At 38.0% G+C, this 22,675-nt stretch overlaps 1 protein-coding gene across 1 annotated transcript in view; it reads left to right on the top strand.

The window, feature by feature from the left end:
• Vps13D (vacuolar protein sorting 13D) overlaps positions 1-22,675 on the top strand; it is an 866,734-nt gene that overhangs the window by 43,221 nt on the left and 800,838 nt on the right. Inside the window, 2 exon segments of the mRNA XM_068226303.1 lie at positions 4,209-4,391; positions 13,244-13,492. Of these exon segments, the coding sequence (XP_068082404.1) occupies positions 4,209-4,391; positions 13,244-13,492 (432 nt within the window).

Here is a 22,675-nt window from a genome sequence, read left to right as displayed (position 1 = left end):
AACAGAACACATGTCCAGAAATTCAGATATACACTGAGCCAAAACACGACGTAAAAGATAATTTGAAAAGCTCACACAAGAAGAAGAATACAAAATAAAACACAACAGGCTACAAGAAACACTCACAAAATAAAGTATCAAATAAATACGCTTGAAAATGAGGTTTCGTAAATTACACAAGCATGTAAGAATTAATCCTTTACCTTAGGGGAAGAGTATTGGCCGTACTAGAGGTTATATTAGTCAGAAATTGGAAGAAGTAAAAATAAATAGGAAAATGAGTTAAAAACCGGAAAGTTTCTGGGTAAATAGAAAGGGTCGGCAGGTATGTGAATGTGGTAATCTGAACAAGAAGTGCATTCTAGGCACATGTTCCTCCATCTGCTGTAAACACCGTACAGTCAGCGACAGTGTGTGCAGTGGTGCCATGAATGCATGGCATGAAGAGCTGAAGTGTTGAATCTAGATTTTATTTAACCAGAGGTGACTGCAATATCCAAGTTTGGATGGGTTCTACATGAATCCAGACTTTGTTATAGAGTATCACACCTCCAAGGCTAATAGCATTATGGTCCAGAGACTCTGCTCGTATGATTAACAGTTGCTGTTAGTTGTTATTCAGGGACGCTGAATCCACAACGTTATGTCCAGGTCATTCTTTGTTGCGGTGTATTTCTATTCGGGATGGACCTACAACACCAAATATCCAGAAAATTGAATTGTTGAACTCCATTCTAGATAGCTTTCTCATCTTTCTTTTATATTTAAGGCACTGAGGACTGAACATGATGAGATTCAGTTCAAACTTTGTGCTGTTTGTGAGATAGTGAGTTCAAACCCCACCTTCGGCAGCCCTGATGATGGTTTTCCGTGGTTTCCCATTTTCATATCTTACAAATGCTTGGACTGTACTTTAATTAAGGACACTTCTGCTACTGTCCCAGACTTAGTCCATTCCCATCCCAGCAATGCTGAGCACCTGTGTGTGAGTGCAATATTAAACCAGTTACAATTGTTAAAAACAAATGGTTTAATACAGTGCGAGCTTCAGTTAAATTGCTGGTTATTCCCTGTGCTGTGTCTAGGTGAGTAGATGACGCAAGAGTCACCTGACCTATATATAGCTTGCCCAGTGATACCACAGTCTCAGCTAGTCTGCAGTAAGCTTCTGTATAGAGTGATTACTTCGTATACAGCAGTAATTGATCAGTTTAATGTGTTTCATGGCTTTTGAATTAAGTGTTGAACAGCCTATTTTTGCGTGCTGTAGGTTTTTAAAGTACGGATCTGCTGGGAGAGTGAGAAATGGAATTTTTGGAGTGTTAGTGTCAAAATTGTTCGTGATTTCAAAATATGGATTCAGTGCTAAACAAAAATATAGTTAAACAACCGACTGTCTTAACTGATGAAATAATTCAGGATATTTGTGAAAGAATCCCCTCAAAAATCTTCAAAGAAATAGGCTCAGTAAAGTGAGGTTTCAAATTTCTATTATATCGCTTTCAACAATCAAACGACCGGGCGAGTTGGCCGTGCGCGTAGAGGCGCGCGACTGTGAGCTTGCATCCGGGAGATAGTAGGTTCGAATCCCACTATCGGCAGCCCTGAAAATGGTTTTCCGTGTTTTCCCATTTTCACACCAGGCAAATGCTGGGGCTGTACCTTAATTACGGCCGCTTCCTTCCAACTCCTAGGCCTTTCCTATCCCATCGTCGCCATAAGACCTATCTGTGTCGGTGCAACGTAAAGCCCCTAACAAAAAAAAAGAAACAATCAAACAAGCCTCAGATCGAATGTAAATAGAATACCAAAAGTGACAAAGCCTTTGTGCAGATCTGTCAGGCATGACGGCCAAAATGGTCCGATGACAGACAAATCTGTTTAAAGAAAAATATAAGAATTGGGGCTATTAATGTAGTATCCTTAGAAAAGCAGCTGAAGAAACCTGTAGGAGGACATCAACAAAAGTCAGACACAAAGAAACTCCATGGTGGAATGAGAGAATTGCAGATGCAGTCAAGAAGGAGAATTGCAGATGCAGTCAAGAAGAAGAATAATGCGTGGAGAGAATGGTTCAGAAACAGAACGGAACATAATAGAGACAGATGGAAACAACTAAGCAGAACAGCAAGGAAAATGATAGAATTTGCTAAAAAGATGCCTGGGAAAAATGTACAAAAGAGATAGAAGATAATTATAAGAATGACAAGAAAATATTATACCGCATATTAGGTAACACAAGGAAGCAAAAAGAAAATACATCAAAAGTCATCAACAAGGGTGGAAAACCTGTGTGGGAAGAAAAAGAAGTTTTGAAAGTATGGAAAGAATACTTCTAAAATCTATATGAAGGACAAAGTGAAACAAATGAACCCAAGGAAATAGATGAAGATAAAATAAATATTACCATTACAATGGAAGGGACGAATAAACGATCAAATGAAATAGGAAGAGAAGATCTACAAGTGTCGGATGTAGAAAAAGCTTTATTAGAAATCAAAAATGACAAAGCTCCTAGAATAGATGAAATTACAGTGGAAATGATTAAAGCTGCAGGAGCTTATTGGAATGCAGTGGCTGTATAGAATAATGAAGATAGTATGGACTGACGGAGAGATTCTTGATGATTGGACAAGGGCAATTATTGTACCTATTTAAAAAAAAGGAACTACAGAGGAATAGCATTACTGTGTCATTGCATGAAGATTTATGAAAAGATATCTTACAAAAAATCAAGAACAATTAAGAAAAGAACAACAAGGATTTAGATCTGCAAGATCAACTGGTGATGCCATATTTATAGCTAGACAAATAGTAGAAAAGAAATGGGAATTTGGGAAAGACATTGCAGTCGCATTCGTAGATATACAAAAGGCATATGACTCGGTTAGAAGAGAAGAGATATGGCAAGGGCTGAATAGAATGGAATTGTCAAGAGAAATACAATTCAGAATTAGAAACATGTATAACAAATGTCTGAACTATGTTATAATAGATGGTAAAAAAATCAGAATGGTTTAGAACAGACAGAGGAGTTTGACAAGGAAGTGTACTTTCACCAGTGCTCTTTAATATAGTAATGGGCAACATTAAGAGGAAAGTTCGCCAAGGGTCAACAGCAAATGATATGAAAATCATAGCATATGCAGATGATGTAATGATATGAGAAGAAACAGCAAATGATATGAAAGTCATAGCATATGCAGATGATGTAATGATATGAGAAGAAAATGAACAAAGATCAGAATGTTGGACAAAAAAAAAGATCTGAATAGATTACAAGTGACAGAGTTGCTCTTTCTGCGAGGGATCTTGGGTAAAACAAGAAGGGACAAAACAAGAAATGAAACCATACGAAACACACTACAGATCAACCCTCTAAAAGAAACTGTGGAGAGAAATAGGCTGAAATGGTTCAGCCACGTCTAAAGAATGGAACAAGAAAGATAACCAAGAAGAGCTATGGAATGGACAGAATCTGGAAGAAGACCAATTGGAAGACCACGAACAAGATGGAGGGATCAGGTGGAAGATGATGTAAATCGGAGAGGACTGCAGTGGCAGACAGTGATGAACGATAGAATGTGGGAAAAAAGAGAAGATTGGAAGAGGCTCTGTGAACAATCTGCATAAGCAGAACGTATCAGGAAGAAGAAGAGAATAGTAGAATGTAGCAATGGACATTGTGTATTAATGTGTTTTGTTGAGCTTATTGTTTGTCTGAAGCATGTCTACTACATGAGTTTTTTTTTTCTTTACGTCGCTCTGACACAGATAGATCTTATGGCGATGATGCAATAGGAGAGCGCTAGGAATGGGAAGGAAGCGACTTTGGCCTTGAATAAGCTAAAGCACCAGCATTTGCCTGGTGTGAAAATAGGAAACTACGAAAAGCCATATTCAGGGCTGCTGACAGTGGGGTTCGAAACCACTATCTCCCTAATGCAAGCTAACAACTATGTGACCCAAACTGTGCGGCTACTCACTTGTTGTAAATAAGTTTGTTGTAACAACTGACCATGGGCAGTGTCATTAGGAGTTGGGATTTTTAGTTTTTAAAAAATATAAGAACATGAATTTGTTGTCTTTTACATATTTCACCTCTCCATTCCTGAGGCATATTTAAAACATAATAGTATAATTGTTTTACTCCAAGTTACTTGCACAGTTTCCACACTTAAATCCTTGTTCTGTTTGGTTTTATTTAGTGGGATGAAGAAACAGAGCAGCAGGCATGTCAGGAATACAAGCTTGGCTTGCTGGATGAGCTGGAGGCACGGTGGCGTGCTGAGACAGAAACTCCAGCCGAGTCCAGCTACTATGCATCTAGCTACTCATCATGGCTCAGTTATGGAACAGGCTTTGTTACAAATATTGTGGAAAATTTGCAGGTTTGTGTTCATGAGTAATATTGATATTTATAAACAAATAGTTGTACTTTTAAACTTTTGGTTATGTATAGTGAAATGTTGTGTTAGCTGTAAATATTTGAGAATGACATTTTTGAATAAGTTACAATAATTCTGGTGAAAATCCCTTGAACATACCTGTACATGCTGAGCAGAAACTATCAGCTGTTATGAATGAATCAAGCAATCAATCAAATAGATTTAAAAATAAACAGTAAAATTTAACTGGAAGTGGTGGAAATGCTCTCTCTCCCTTTTAGTCTGTCGACAAATGTTATAGCATGACATAATATTCCAGCTTAGCCTTTGCAGCTCAGCCTTTGGTATTTTCAGAATTCCATCTTGTGTTGATGTCTGCGTACTCATATTCTGTGCATAGTAAGTGGTTAGAATATGCAGGTTTTGTGTTATGTTTTAGTGCCCTGATGTGTTCCCTGTACCTCGTTTTGAAATTTTGACTCATTTGTCTAATTACAGGTCATTATCCTCATGTTTGTTCTGTATTGAATGATGGTTTTTTTTTTTTTTTCTTTATGTCGCACCGACACAGATAGGTCTTATGGCGACGATGGGATAGGAAAGGCCTAGGAGTTGGAAGGAAGTGGCCGTGGCCTTAATTAAGGTACAGCCCCAGCATTTGCCTGGTGTGAAAATGGGAAACCACGGAAAACCATCTTCAGGGCTGCCGACAGTGGGGTTCGAACCCAGTATCTCCCGGATGCGAGCTCAGAGCTGCCCGCTCATAACCGCACGGCCAACTCGCCCGGTTTGAATGATGTTGATCACAGCAATTATGATAAGTAATACTTCTTATTATAATTGCTGCGATCATTTGTCTAATGCGGAATTTGCAGTATTCCCTGCATTTGAATTTGTAAGTTCTGTTAACAGATCTGTTCATTGTTCTGAATTCTTTTTGGTGTCAGGAGAGACAGAATGTGTGTTGGAATATGTTAGTGTAATTTGAATACCGTATTTATGTGAACAATCCCCGCACCCTAATTTTAGGAAGGCTCATTTTAAGATAAAAAATGAAATGAACTGAAATTCCTTCCATTGAAAGAGTAACATAGGCATAAACATTTCATATCACTCCGCGAGGTCCACGTGGTCTTTACGCAAATATGAACGTGTAAATTTATGGGTATAGCTGCTTTGCCTGAACATATTTGAGATGATAAAAATACATTTTCCCTGCTATAAAATATATTTGCCATGAAAATTAGCAAGTAGGCCTAGATATTTCATTAATCTGAACTTGCAATTGGCTCGATTCCCTGTAGATCGGAAGATTCGTTGCCTCTTGCATAACTAGAATCCTCTCCTAAATTACAAATTTGTCCTATTCTAAAATACTTTTCACATGCAGTCCTTTTTTACGGGGATATTAACACTACCGCTGGTGGATAATTCTTTTTGTGCAATGTAAATGCTTGAAACAAACACACCGGCGAACTCAGATGTTAGTATTGCAATACGGTAAAACCTTGTTAATTCAAAGTAGTTGGGGCGCAAAAATTGGACTTCGAAATACGTTATTTAAAATTAACCGCCAACTCGTAGTTGAAATGCCAACCCTTGCCGCATTACAAAATATTCCAAGATCCGTTACTGCATGCAATTAACATTGATTCACAGTTTAAACCTTTCAAATACAATGGAAAAAAACGATTTCCAAAATGTATCCAACAAGGTGAATCTACATTACTCAAGTAATGCACTTGGATTAATCACTGATGCTCATAACCTCACGCAACGAAAGAAAAAAAATATGATTCAAAGACAAGGACAAATTATGCTGGCTTCCCTGTGCATGTGCTTTATTATTTGGATTATTGTACTGTTTGTGTTTTTTAGATGCCTTGTACTTGCACGTAAAGTACCAGATGCCCTTAAAACATCGTGGCTTATCAGACTTTCCTGTGACGAGGGGAGGAAGTCTTTCCCTTCCATCTGCATTGCAGCACAGTAGAGTGACCCCATCTCCTTTTAAAAAGTGCATTTGGGCTAGGCATTAAAAAAAAATGCAGTTTCATTGGCATTGACAGCATAGTTTGTTACGTTTTTTCACCAACTGTCGACATCGCCAGTTTTCGTGGATTCTGTTTTTCCGCACACTGCCTGTTACGTGATATTGAGGCGTTCCTTAAAACGTTGAATACAAAAGAATTATAATTTCACTAGAACTTAGCAAATATGAAACACACTGTCGACACACTGAAGTGAGTGAAAGTGTGGAAAGCTACCCCTGCACGTTCCAGAAGGCGCATTCTATCGTGACACGGAAAATTTTGAATTTAAATTACTCTGTTAAATACTTTTCTTTTAAATGTAAAGGCAGTTTTGAATTAAAAGTCTGAATTGTTTTCCATTTAAATATGACATATGGGGGCACTTTTCTTTCATCTGCAGTTACATAAACATAACTGTACACCCAGTATCGAAAACTAGGTGAGCCAGGAGTGTGTTGCCAACCTTGATGCAAATAAATCCTGCACCCCAATTTCATGCCTCAATTTCGTTTTAAAAATATGCGGGGATTATTTGCGTAAATACAGTATTATCAGCTACCATATTTCTTACTGTGTGTAGCTTTTCATTGTAATCTTTTGTGTACAGTGGTGTGTTGCTGTTGACCAAGTGCATCACCCTTGATTATTGTAATCAGCATTTAAAATTGCCATTAATCACTTACAGTGCTTTACTCCCGATTACGGCCGTAATCCCTGACTTAAATTTAATTGCTGGGCTGAGTAGCTCAGACGGTTGAGGCGCCGGCCTTCTGACTCCAACTTGGCAGGTTCGATCCTGGCTCAGTCGTGTGGTATTTGAAGGTGCTCAAATAAGTCAGCCTCGTGTTGGTAGATTTACTGGCACGTAAAAGAACTCCTGTGGGACTAAATTTCAGCACCTCGGTGTCTCCGAAAACCGTAAAAGTAGTTAGTGGGACGTAAAGCCAATAACATTATTATTAAATTTAATCAATCAAATTCCTGCATTTCTCTAAATGATAAAGCTTACCAGGCAAACCATAAAGCTTTTCTTTATTTAAGCTTAAAAATAAAAATCGCGAACTAGTCCCATTAAATGTTTATTTAATAAAAACTATTCAATTTGTATTGAGAAGGTGGAATAACTCGCTTATTATTTTTATTTGTTTTAAGAATGCTAAACAATTATTAGCAGCGTAACCTCAAACTGTCGGCATGGTTTGTAGATGTCAATTTTGAAGGCGTTATTGTATCTACAATATCTCGAGTATATTGATAATACAGGAGACAGTATGGTGATATTTGGGAGGGGTAACCCTTTTGAAGAACTGAGTGAGAAAAATTGATGGAAAGGTTTCATCTCTCAAAACAAACTGTATTATTTTTGCTGTAACAAATTCGCAGTTAGCTGGATTCCCCAATGCAAAGAAATAATCCTGCTTCTCCAGTAAGTAGGCTACTTATTGCTCTGAGATATTACACAACAGGTGCTTTTAATATTGTAATTAGAGATACTGCCGGAATACACCGAATAACTGCAGCCAGGATTATGCATGACGTACTGTATGTAACCTTTTACCCTCTCTCAGCAACAGATATATGTATTTTCCAAGAACAGATAGTAAAAAAAGGGGTCATGGGAGGATTTTATAACATAGCCAAATTTCTTGGAGTGATTGGAGCAATCCCATATCTGTATTCAATCTTCTGGTGGCAGTAATGCAGAGATAGTTTTGGAAATAGAAAGGTTACTCTTTGAATGTTCAGACTATATGTCACATAATTGGAAGGTGGTTTCCAGGTAGGTCTGTCTTTTCAATTAAAAAAATTAGCGCCAGCATAAATAAAAACGGAGTATAATCTTCCATTAATATATACAGAGTAGTCCAAAAAATTGTACTCATTGTTGGATAGTCTATATATTCTGACACATTTAACTTGTAGGTACACCTTTTGGTACTGAAAGAATTATATCGTAATGTGTTTGAAATGAACACCAACAACTCCTATACAACGCCGATGTCACCAAAGTGCAGACTGAATACAGCTGTCATTGTGTCTGGCGTAATGGCAGCACATGGCGCTACGATTTTGTCACATAACTCATTGATTGTATGTGGTTTCTGTTGATACACTTCATTCTTGACGGCCCCGCAATTAGCTGGTCGCAATTAGCTGGATTTCCCAACGCAAAGAAATAATCTTGTTTCTCCAGTAAATAGGCTGTTGATTGCTCTGAGATATTACACTACAGCTGCTTTTAATATTATAATTGGAGATACTGCCAGAATACACCGAACAACTACAGCCAGGATTATGCATGACGTAAATAACCTTTTACCCTCTCTCAGCAACAGGTATATGTATCTTCCAAGAACAGAGAGAGAAAGAAAAGAAAAAAAGGGGGGGGTGTCATGGGAGGATTTTATAACCTGCCGTCCTGGTAGTGTGTCGTCCAGGCATACAACCTGACATCTCGATGGTAGTGAGGTGGGTCTCCGTCTTGTTGAAAGTAAATCATTTCATTGCCATACAGGGTTTGGACGGCGGGCAAAGTTCTTGTCTGAAGCATATCAAGGTACGCGTGACCGGTTACGGTACCCTCAAAGAAGAAGGGACTAATCGAACCACGTGATGACAGTCCGCACCAAACAGAAGGCACTGATAGATTCACTACTTTTTCCACATGAATGCGAGGATTTACAGGGGCCCAGTAGGCACAATTATGGCGGTTTACTCTACCGTTAAATTTGAATTATGCCGCCAGACCAGACAAATTTCTCAGCAAAATCCTCATCCTCGCGAACCATGCGCTCAAACCAATTGCAGTATTCAATCCTTCGATCCGGGTCGTCTTTGTTCATCGCGTGTAGCAGTCGTAGAAAGTACGCTTTACATACTTTACATATTTTAGCGCGTGCCGTGGTATGTTGATTTTTGCAGTATCTTGTATAAAGTTGTAGCACTGGACGCTGGGCTTATAGCTGTTCGTGGTCAGCCAGATCTTGTGTTGTGCACATCATGCACCGTTCTGTCAGCTTTGAACTTATCACGAGTACAGGTAATTGTACGACGTGTTGGTGGAGGTGTTCTGAACTCCTCCTGCCACCGCTTTTGTACCTCCTGACTGTTCTCGTACTTCCAGTACCACTTCAACACAGCCTTGCATCCAGCAAGAGATAACCTTACTCTGGCCATTGTCACTACTCGACTGTCGTGCACTGTTCTGGCCACCACTACTCCCGCACGCACGGCAAATTGCCAGTGTCACCTACCCATGACAAACGTAACCATTACATTATACTTATGCATGAGATTAGTAAGTGTAAGTTCTTTTGTTTCAAAATTATTGAATTACAAACAGCGAGTACATTTTTTGAACTACCCTGTGTACAGTATTACCCCGCATTTACGTTCCCGGCTTTTATGTTTTCCCATCTTTTACAACATTTTTTGTTGGTCCCCTGAGATTTCCTTTGCTCACAATGTTTTAAAATCCTCAAATTTATGTTTGCAACATTTTTTTCTTCCCGCCATTTACAGGCCATGATATACTAACAATTTGTTGGTTATGAGATTAGTTACATGTAATTTACAGGCCACTCGAGAGGAAGAAATTTGAGGTAAAATGGCGTCGCAACTAACCTAAAACACTTTGAGTAACCTTGGCACGACGACCAAATCAAATAACCATGGTCTATAATAACTCTTAGAACTCTCAGTTAACCAACGCAGTGCATTCTATCATATCGGGTGTTTTCCACAACGTCCTAAACCTTATTTTCAAATCCGATGAGTTGAATTAACTCTGTAAATCTCACATACACAAAAATTTTCCACCATAATCCTATGAATTTTGAATGCAAGTAAACAAACAGCCAATAGAAATAAAAATGCAGCTAGTATCCAGTAATCAGGAGATAGTGCGTTGAAGCCCCACTGTCGGCAGCACTGAAGATTGGTTTTCCATTTTCACACCATAGAATATTCTAATCAGAGTGGAGATGAATGAACTTATATGGTTTGGACAGGCTAAGAGGATGGAAGAGGGAAGGATCTCAAAACAGACGATGGAGAACTAGATAAAAGGAGGGAGGGCAGAGAGACCCAGACTAATGACACCATTTTCACACCAGGCAAATGCTGGGGCTGTACCTTAATTAAGGCCACGGCTGCTTCCTTCCATTCCCTAGGCCTTTCCTCTCCCACCGTCGCCATAAGATATATCTGTGACGGAGCGACGTAATGCAAGTAGAAAAAAAAAAGAAAAAAAAAGAAATAGAAATCAAAAACATGTATGATACCGCACATAAAGTATCTTGGGTAATGGCAAAATGCAGAGCCCAACAAAACTGCAAAGGAGAAGAAGAAGAAGGAGATATCAGTTGTTTGCTTTATTGCTAAGTACAGTGTAAGCCTCAAGAAAGAGATGTTATCAAGTGATTCAGCATTTGTCAAAAACTGTCGTTACTGTGGGGTTCTTGTTATATGTCATACTTGCTATAGCGAACTTCTACTGTATCTCTCCCACTGCTAAGTCGTCTTTTATTTTAACCATGCATGTAACCTCTGAATATAGTTCTTTTATGTTATTAATCATTTTAATTGACACCCCTATTTTGGCCATCTTTGCAACGACTGCACCTCTGCTTACAGAATCTAAGGCTTTGTGTAAATCTATAGCTGTAAAATACACTTTATCACCTTTTCTTGGTAAGTATTAATCTATTATTGTTTTGATGACAAATATATTGTTTCAAGTTCTCATTCCTTTCCTAAAGCCAGACTGATACAGTGAGAGGACAGAGTAATCCTCTGCTGATTTTATTGGTCTTATTGCTAATATCCCATAAAAATCATGCTGAGTGTGTCCAATAAAACAATGCCTCTATAATTTATTTTTATTAAATGTCTCCCCACTAATAGCAACTGATTTTCCCTTCTTTCCTATTTTCATTGACTCTGTATTTATTGGATCATCTAATAATTGGCAGAGTATTCTCTATGTGTCTAAGTACACCATTCCCATTTTTATTATCTTTCCATTTATCCTGACCCCTAATAATCCCTTGAAATACTCTATCCGTTCATCATTGCTTATGCTTACTTGGCTATTATTCTAATTATCTTTACATATTCTGTTTATTTCTTCCATTTTTTGTTGGTGTCATTTTCTTTACAATATCTATTCAACAACTGTACCTCTTTGGTCTGCCAGTTCTTCCTATTTTCACTTAGTATAACTTTGTTCTCCCTCCATTTCCTATTAAATTATGCTCTTGATTCCTGTGATCCCTCATGTCTGTACCTTTTCAGGGCCCACATCACTTTTTTTACATTCATCATTATACCAATTTTTTTATTATTTTCTCTTTTCTTACAATAACTTTGCTACCAACTATTACCATTGCTCTTTCAACCATTTTTTATTTTATTGATTCATCAATGTTACTATGCTTTATCATATTTTTAAAACCTATCTTCAAAATTTTGAATATTTCCCATGTAAAATAACCCTTAAATTCGTCTCTGTGTTCATCTCTTCATCTATACCTTTGCAACAGTTTCTGTACATTAATAACCAGTTGCTTTTTCTGTGGTATTCTTAGTTCTCTGCAACGTAATTACAACTGGAAAATGATGAGATGATCATCGTTTCTCCTTGTCCAGCTCCCGCTGGGTTGGAATGTTTGTAGCACCTGTCTATCGTCCTCCATCTGACCACCATTATTCCTCCTTAACTGTGTTCCAATCCAGGTTTCTTCTTGATTGTTTTCATCCACCTTAGTCTGGGTCTCTCTGCCCTCCCTCCTTCTATCTAGTTCTCCATCGTCTGTTTTGGGATCCTTCCCTCTTCCATCCTCTTAGCCTGTCCAAACCATATAAGTTCATTCATCTCCACTCTGATTTTCTTCCTGATGTCCTTGTTTTTTACTCTGTCTTTTCTTGTCTTTCCTATCATACAGTACTTCTTAATAATTTCATTTCACTGGCCTGGATTTTATTCCCCTGTCATTTTGTCAGTGTACAGGTCTCTGCTGCATATGTCAGTATTGGGCAGTAGTACATCTTATATATCATCTCCTTACACTTCATTGATACTTCCTTCCTCCACGCCAGGTTTCTCACATTCTGGTATAATGCATTTCTCTCTTGAATCCTTTTACTGATCTCATTGTCCAGTCCTGAATCCTACATCATTTTGCTTCCCAAGTACTTGAAACTTTCCACAATTTCAAGGTCTTGTACTCTTATTTTTATAATTCCCTTCCCTTTCCCCATTAGTCAGCACCATTGTCTTACTCTTTTCCACGCTGATTTTTGTCCCATAATTTTCAATAATGTCACTCAGTATGTCGAATTGCCCTTGTACTTCGTCTCTGCTCCCCACACCACAATATCATCTGCAAATCGCATTACCTTCAGCTACCTGTTCCCATACCTTACCTTTGTCTCCGTCACAGTTTTGTCCATAAACATTATAAATAACAGTGGCGTCAACACACTTCTTTGTTGTAGTCAAGTTTCATTCCAAAATCACTCAGTTTTCCCCACATGTGTCTGGACACTGCTGCAAATATTTTTACACATTGCTTGTGCAAATTCTAATCTTTTGTTTCCCAAGTCCTTTCCGTTGCATTACTTTCCATACCTTTGCTCTGGGTACACCATCGTTATCTTTTTCAGAATCGAGGAATGTCATGTTTTATCTGTGTTCAATTTTTGTCTTATATCCAACATGTTTTATATAAAATAATAAGAGTTCAGTCCGGAGCAAATCACTCCGTGCATAATTTTCTGTTTCAGTATCAGAGATTCAGACTTTTTATCTTCTCTTTTCAGCTGAAGGTTAAAGACGTCCACCTGAGGTATGAAGATGATGAGACTATTCCTGGTTTGACCTTTGCTCTTGGTGTCACTATTGGATCCCTGGCAGCTCAGAGCTGTGACGACAAATGGATGCCATGTTTTACGAATTGGGATACAAGTGGAATGTCATACAAATTGTTGGAGTTGAATACACTTGCAGTATATTGGGACTCTCTGAGTGCCGAGCAGTTGCTTGGAGGACTAGCCCTGGGTGAACTTGCGGTAAGATATTTTGAATGAGCTGCATATATGTAGACTTGCCTTACTTGTCTGCAGCTGTCTTGTGAAGTGGTCCAGTGACCTTGATGTTTTGCCCTGATGTTTTGTACTGATTAGAAATACTATATTAACTCACATATTAGACCCCATTTTCCTCCCACTTTTACAGCCAAAAATGTAAAGGGGGATCCAATATGCGATAATCTCAAATTTTGTGCAGGCTATAAAGAGCTATAAATTGTGCATGTGTACATTATACACAACAAGCTTATGAATGTATTTGTGTTATACTGGCTATTTTTGTTGGAAGGCAATATTTCTAAATGTAGAAAGACAATAAAAGGTGAACACGACTTTTAGGTCTACATATAAAGTAAATATAGTCAGTTTTACTCATATCGCGTCATTTGTTACATCTCATTAATTCCTCTCATAAGGTTGACGTCAGAAAGGGCATACAGTTGTAAAAACTCGCTGCGAAGATTCGTCTCACTTCATACTTGACCCTGTAGAGTAAAGGGATAAGGGTATAGTATTATATTATTATTGATACAAAATTACTTAATGGCCAATTTGTCTTTTTCAGTTTAGCAGTAGGCTTACCACACAATAAACCTGATCACTGCTTTTTTTGAATTATAGTCTTGCGCTGCCAACTTCCCTGCTACCGGCGTTTCGTCATTCCATGTGACATCATCTTCACTGCCATCTCGTCAGCAGCGTCAGCCATGCACTGTAATCGAGAGCATTTGAGGTCCCGTCTTTTTTAACCTTTTAAAAATAGTTTCATTCCTGGCTATAGAGTCCAAACAGTGTGAATCTATTCCCAAATGGTTTCTGTAGATGGTGTTTGATATTCCTAGTTCGTGTATGTGTAGCAGAAGCCATTCCTTCTGAATAAAACCGTGCTGTAGAAACATGCCAAACCACCAGCTGATAACTAACGTATGTTACGAGTTGTACTTCCGAATGTAATACATAGAGACTGAAAGCATTCTTTTGATACCTGTGACTGTTGAAAGTCAGATCCTTATTTTTAAGTATATTTCATGCTTGTTCCCTACATTAATCACATCAGGATTTACCTAAGCAGCTGGAAATGAGATAAGAAAGACCGCATTGTTTAGGTTAAGTATGCTATCGCCCAGATAGTGCCAAAAGTTCCACATCGGAAAGAATGAAAATAAATAAGTGGAACGTGTGCCACATTTATGGATATCTATAGGTGTGGCAGTAATGCATTTTATTATTATAATGTTTAATTTCATACGTTCGTTGTCTCCATTTCTTTAATTAACATATACCCTAGTATGTTTCGTTTGGCATCTCTGTTTAAAGTAAGTGGGGACATAAAATTATTATTATTATTATTATTATTATTATTATTATTATTATCATTTGTTAGGTAAGTTAGCAAGTAAAACAATCATTATAATTGGATAGTTTTTATCACATTTGAACTTACTTCTCCAAAAAATACCTATATTGGCCTGAGTTACGAGAGATTAAACGGTCACTTTGTTAATGATCTCGCCTGCTATATTACAGTAGAACCTCGATAATTTGAAATCGGTTAATTCAAAATCCCATCTGATTCGAAGCAGCTCTCGTTCTTGGAAACATGATGTCCGGTTTTGCATGTTATTTAAATTGTTTAATTCGAAATACGGATAATTCGTAATTCTAAGTACAATGTCGGCCCTGTTTCCGAAATTCAGACTTTTAATTCAAACCTGCCTTTACATTTTAAAACAATAGTGTGTTACAGAGTAATTTAAATTAAAAATTTATCCGCGTCATTATAGAATACGTCTTCATGAACGTGCAGGGGTAGGTTTCTGCACTTTCACACACTTCGGTGTGTCTACAGTGTGCTTCATAATTGCTAAATTCGAGTGAAATCGGAATTCTTTTGTATTCAACCTTTTTATGGAATGCCGTAACATCGCAAGCAGGCAGTTTGCGGAGAAACAGAATCCGCAAACACTGGCGATGCGGGCAGTTGACAAAAAAGCGTGGCTCATGTAATCAATTCGTAGGCACTGAACAATATTTTCATTGCCAATGAAACTGCATTGCTTTCTTTTAATGCCAATCCAAATGGTCTTATGATTTTAAAGGAGAAAGCGCCAGCTGGAAAATTGTACAAGGTTGAGGGGGGGGGGGTCATTGTACTGTGTTGCAATGCACACGGAAGGGAGAGAATTCCTCCCCTCGTCATAGTAACGTTCGATAAGCGACAATGTTTTAAGGGTGTAAGGCACTTTCCGAGCAAATACAATGCATCCAAAAATGCAAAAGGTAGAGTAATCCAAAAAATAATGCGTTTGCACAGGGGAACCAGCATAATTTATCCTCATCTTTGAATCGCGTGATTTTTTCTTTCGTTGCGTGAGGTTATGTTTGTCAGTGGTTTATCCAAGTGCATTATTTGGACATTGTTGGATACATTTTGGAAATAGTTTTTTCCATGGCATTTGAAAAGTTTAAACTGTAAATCAAGGTGATTACATGCATTAATGGGTCTTAGAATACTTTGTGATGTGGCAAGTGTTTATATTTCTGAAGTACGAGAGAATTGGCATGGCGGGAAATTGTACAAGGATAGAATGACTGTATTGTGTTGTCATGCAGAAGGGAGCAGAGTCTTTCTCCCCTTGTCATAGAAAAGTTTGATTAGCCACGATGTTTTAAGGGCATCGGGCACTTTCTGTGCAAGTACAGGACATCTAGAATGCATACAGGACAGTAATCCAATGAATAAAGCACTTGCACATGGGAGCCAGCATAGATTTCTCTTCGTCTTTGAATCGTGCTTTTTTTCTTTCTATCTTTCTTTCTTTCTTTTTTTTCTTTCTTTCTTTGTTTCGTTGCGAGAGGTTATGTTTGTCAGCGAGTTATCCAAGTGCATTATTTGAATACTCTAAATGCACCTTCTTGATTGCAATGTGGAAAAATTTTTTTTTTTCCTCATGGCATGTGAAAAGTTTAAACTGTGAATCAAGGTTAACTGCATGCAGCAACGGGCCTTAGAATATTTTGTAATGCGGCAATGGTTGGCACTTCTGAATTACGAATTGGCAGTTAATTTGAAATCACGTAATTCGAAATCTGATTTTTGAGTCCCAACGACTTTGAATTAACGATGTTTTACTGTAATAGCAACAACCATGAATATTTCTCAAAGTAAACTCGTTTCCTCATCCCAAGGTGATGCAGATCTTTTTAGACACACCCCCAGTGGAGGGAAGTTACATGTACCATTTTTAGCGCATATCAAACTTTCTGCCATTCGTAATTCTCTGGCAGTATGGTACTGGGAATCGAACTCAGTCTCCTGAGAACAGCAACTGATTGTGCTAACCATTGTGATGGCAGACATTATTAACTACAAAACACAGACATATAGCATGACGATGCATGCTTGCAGTGCACAGGTAAACCACGAAACTATTCACCTATTTGTGCAACGTCATCAGAGCTGCAGAAGGCCTGCGTTACAGAGGCGGACAGCTCTTAACTACAAAACGCAGATGTACTGCATCACTTCGACTCGTGTTTTCATTGTGTGGGTCGTACAGACAAAACTATTTACAAATTTGTGCGATGCCATCAGAGCTGTAATAAGACTTGGACTTGCTTCGAAGCGGAATCGTTGTTCTTCTCTGATGTATTATGTTGGGGGTCTTGTATGCAAGATTTATTTTTTTCATTTTCTTTGTCTCGAAAAGCCAGGGTGGGTCTAATACACCGAGTAAATACGTTCAATTATTTTAAAGTTTTAAAAAAATATTTTGCTATTTTTGAATTGTATGACGTGTGATTTTGTACATGCATCCCAAGGGAAATATTCAGGTCTAGAAAATTGTTGTATGAAAATAATGCTTCATTTATTAAGTGCATTATGTATACAAGTAAATTAAATAGAAGGAAAAGATAAAGGAAGGAAGGAAATGGATTGGCTTAGTGAAATAAACAATTAATACAAAGTCCGTAACTTAGTTACTGGAAGTATTTCCAAAGCATTACAAATAGGAGTACTTACTAAACCTAGTTTGGATTTGATATGTTCACCAGTATGTATTGGGCCAGGTTTGATGAAACCTGGATGATTATTACTAAGCATTTCAAGATTAACTTTTCCCCATCTAATGAATGATTAATATATATTCATGCAGATGAATAATACATGGTTTCCAAAAAATATGAAATATAACATTGGTGGACATTCCTGCTAAGAATTTTTAGAGAGTATGGACATAGCACATATGAACTGCTGTTTTGGGTGTATTGTTAGAAAATATGTGGAAGAAACACAGTGCATCTGGTAATAATCTTATAATCTTGGTTTAGTTACAAAATCATATATGATCACTTAGTCCAAGCCAGGACTTTCACCTTGGAAAATAAATGGAATGGTCAATTTAGATGAAGCCTGGTTTGGAAACTTTCTGATTTAAAGATAATCTCAAGCAAAGGGAATCATTATCTAATTGTTTCAAGGTCATACTTTCTGTGCATAGTTGCAAATATGTTGCTAAATGATACATATCCACTGATTAACTCTCTATATTATTTGTGGCTTTGGATAATTCATTGGCATTACAATTACAGTATTTCTTGTTTTTATTTGTTCTCACATGGCTAGAGTATAACTGCTCCATAAACATGGTGAATTAAAGTAAATGTGTGTAGTATTGATATATATCCCATCTTTGAATATATCATTTCCTGTGAGGGTACAGATTTAACTAATTTAATTTCTTTTTATGGTTTGTGTACTTTAAAAAATCCTTATCTTATTACTCATCACCTGAGAAGCAAGTTAAAAGTTTGCACACAAGAGTATAATAGAGAATCAGACTTGGGTTTACTCTCATGGAAAATACGCATTATAGTTATAAAATTTATAATGGCATAAAAATGTAATCACAGTTGGCATAGGGAATTTCGGTTACTCGTAATCATACTGTAATCAGATCTTCACATAGTGGGGACTGTTGCTTTAAACGGAGTACAATTACCAGCTCCTAGAATTGTTGTAATGTTGTTGCTTTTAGCCAAGAGTACTTCTCTCTGACGTGCAACATATAATATACTTCATTCAGATTGCTGCTCACCAGGGAAGAGTAAGGACCACCTGAAGTGATTTATCTTAACACTTGCATGAACTATAAATTCTACAGATATTCATTGATTCATTTTTGTAAGCGACCATCATTGTTAAAATTAGAACAGTGGAAGGGATCAAAATGACACTCACCCTGAATTTTTTTTTTGCTACGGGCTTTACGTCTCACCGACACAGATAGGTCTTACGGCGACGATGGGATAGGAAGGGCCTAGGAGTTGGAAGGAAGCGGCCGTGGCCTTAATTAAGGTACAGCCCCAGCATTTGCCTGGTGTGAAAATGGGAAACCACGGAAAACCATCTTCAGGGCTGCCGACAGTGGGATTCGAACCCACGATCTCCCGGATGCAAGCTCACAGCCGCACACCTCTACGCGCACGGCCAACTCGCCCGGTTCTTGAATTTTTCTTTAATAATGTGTACATTCTTGTATCATTTCTCTTCAAATACCTTGACTTTACATCATTTTTCGTCCTGTTTATGGAGATGTATCGCACCCAGAAAAATATTTACATTTTCACACATTTTTGATATGACATACTGTGGACAGCAGTAGGGGTCATTTTGACACCTGTACAATTTCTTATTACAACACATCAGTTCGTGTTGTCAGGCAACAGTGTGTACCCGGTCTGGATTATTAGTATTGTTGAGCTCTTACTGTAATGAGTGTTCCTGTTAGTAGGATTAATCTGGGATAAATTTGTGGAAAATTGCCTTCACTGTTACAACCCAAGAGAAAATATTACAATCGATGAACAGTTACTTCCCAGCAAAACCAGGTGCAGATTTACCCAATTTATGACAAACAAGCTCGACAAGTATGGACTCAAATTCTGGATTGCTGCAGATATGGACTCAAAATACATTTGCGATGTCTTTCAATATCTTAGTTAAGTGGACGGGCATCCTGATAAACAGCCACTGGGAGAGTACGTTGTACTTTGCCACGTGGAGCCGTTTCTAAACCAAGAAAGAAATGTGACGGCTGACCACATCTTTGCATCTCTCCCAACTTGCTAAGAAGCTCCGAGTGGAAAAGACTTCTTTGGTGGTAACAATCAACCCCATTCATTGGGAAATCCGTACTGAGGTGAAGAAGTCCAAGTCTGAATTGTACTCTACAACCACCTTGCGACGGACTGGAAATATACAGTGCACCTTGACAGCATACCAAGGGAAGAAGAAGAACACCCTTCTTCTCAGCACATGGCATGCTCAAGTAACAATGAGCACCGAATGAAAGAAGAAGCCGGAAACTGTAACTTTCTACAACGGCACGAAACATGGCGTATATGTGGTCGACCAAATATCTCATAAATGTACCAACAAGGCTGCATGCAGGAGGTGGCCAATGCATGTCTTTTACAATATCCTAGACCTACAAGCTTTCAGTGCTTGGGTCATTTACAACTAAGTAACGGGTAGGAAGGTAAAATGGAAGTAGGTAGTTTATCCTCCAGCTGGCAAGTGAAATAACAAGGCGGGACGAGCAAGGGCAACAACAAGCAGAGTAGGCTGTAGGACTGTGTCCATCTAAAAAGTAGTAGTGCCAAGTTGGTCTGTGTACAGGCAACAAATCTAGCAATGCCTGGAGTAAGTGTCTCGAAGCAGTGTGCAGAAAATGTGCACAAAAAATAGAAGTATGTGCAAAATGTGCTTAGGGCGCTCTTAATTTTCTTAAAGTATTTCTGAAAATATATAATTGTTGCAATGTGGACGACTGACTAAGAAAAGGTTTTCAGTTAGTTAATTTTGTGAAAACTCCTTAGTGAAACCGAAACATGGTGCAGTTGTTTATGGTTATTCATGTGTCCGTGAGTAATATAAAAGGTCCATACACTTTGAGTGTTAAATACATTTGTGGAAACACAGTAGAAGTAAATACATCTCTTTCTGTGTTCTATTTTGAACGTTTCCAAGCATTTTCTATGAAGTGTCAAAATGACCCTTTACCGCTGTTGTAGGAATGTGTGATTTTCGGCTGTTCTAGTGTTAACTTGGTAGTTTGTGATTTTGTTTTGCTGTAGCTAGGAAGTTATGGTCAGTGACAGCACTGGTAGCACCTGGGCCTTGGGTGTACAGTGGCCTGTCTGTGTCACAACCAATCAGCTGCAGTCATACTCTTCTGGTTGTGGCTATATGAATATCAGTGCAATAAGATAGAGTAGAAGTACGCTATAGCGAGGACGGCATACAGCGAGAATTCCGTCGTTACGACAGATATTTTCTGTCCCTTGAAAATTCCTGTATTAAACTGTATATTATAATTCGGTTACAACGAGAATCCTATCATTGATACATCCGTTATTACAAGCGATTATGCGTGCGTTACTTTTTCCATTATAGATATGTATACACTCCAGCGATTATATTGAATGCGAACGATCATCTTAGGTATAGTTTCGCGCTATAATATGCACTAGCAAGCTTTCTCGTCAACATTCAAACTCGATGGAGATGTTTGAGTCTAATTAAACACAATTTGAAAATTAAAGAGAATATGTTTCCGTACTAAATGCGTAAATAACATTGCCGATAGCAGTAGTTAACTCTTTAGAAATTGAAGCTGAAATAAATGGTCACTTAATTTAATGTTATGTACTGAAATTAAGTAAGAATGTGATACACCTCAAAATATGGTGCAGTTTCAGGTTATTTTATTCAATAAAACCTTGTTTGGACATTTCCGCAGGGGAGAAGGGAACATAATGTGTTAAGGGAGAAAACGTACTATCGAAAACACGAATCAGAACTACAGAACAGGGATATGTAAAGACCTGATATGTTGTTTTTCTGAGATGCCTGTATTTTACGTTGTGTATATATGGGTACAGTGAGAGATATAGGTTATCTACCAATTCTGAAGATGAGTGTTAAAAGGCGTGAAAAAGACGAGAGAACGAATATGAAAATCTTTTCTGCTGGGGCTTATTAAATGCCGGTAACAAAAGTGTATTAAAAGGTGTGCAAAACCCCAAACAACAAATATAAAAACATTTGCAGTGGTGTCCATCAGCGCATTATTTGCAGATCACTCCCTTTCTAAAACAAATGTCAGTTGAAGCCTTACATTTCGGATGAGTAGGTTATTAAATATTTTCTTCTGATCACACACTTCCATCATGAATTATTTAAAGGTTAAACTCGGCCATGTGCGAGGGGATTACTTTGTACATTATCTCAAATGCGACAACACTTGGATCAACCCGTGTCAAAACTCGAAGGTGCGAGTTTCAGCACACGCGCCACCGTTCAAGGATGCCGATGCCTGACCCCTTCTGGATTTTAATTTTGTTTTCGTTAGTAAGCGATATACCTTTTCCATATCCATAACTGGTCTACACAATAATATGACCACACTAGTCAACTTCACACGATTATGATCCTAATCCGTTCGTACAAATATTCGGTAACCTTCCCTGTATAACTCAACACAATAAATTTTTAACTTCTGAATGAAATGCGACATACAAGCACAAAGAGGCTTTCTGGGTTATTCAGCAATATCAGCAAAAACCGGAGAGCAAAGCTGAACTTCCGTGAGGCTAACGGCTTGCTTCCCGAAGGTGTAATTTACCTTGTAATGAACAGGATTTCAAGGCCATTACCCGTTTTCACGCAAGTTTCTCCAACAGGCTCCATTGGCGAAGGCTCTAATCTGTGTTGGAAATCGCATTCCTTTCACAAGAGATGACAAAGAACGTTTTCAGGGTTAGGGAAAGCGTGATCGTACAAAGCTGTTATAGTGAAAATTTGTGACGCGATAAGTGAGGTATTTTTATATAGCTTTAATACGACGTGAATCGGTGCTTCGAGTTTACGGCGTTCTAAGCGAGAAATAATTTTTATGAGGAAATCCCTAACGAGATATCACTGTATTTTCTCATGTGTTGTTAAATATGAAAAGATTATTCCCATGTAAATTTAGAGCAAAAAGGTTATCATTACTTTACTGGCACTTGAAGTCTGTTTTCATTATGCATATAAGGTTAGGATAGATGACGCAGTTTGTTTGAGTAAACCGAAAACGTTTATCACAGACCCCACTGGAG

This window comes from Anabrus simplex, chromosome 2 (assembly GCF_040414725.1).
Source record: "Anabrus simplex isolate iqAnaSimp1 chromosome 2, ASM4041472v1, whole genome shotgun sequence".
NCBI classification, from domain to species: Eukaryota; Metazoa; Arthropoda; class Insecta; order Orthoptera; family Tettigoniidae; genus Anabrus; species Anabrus simplex.
This window is presented reverse-complemented; position numbering and strand designations above follow the sequence as displayed.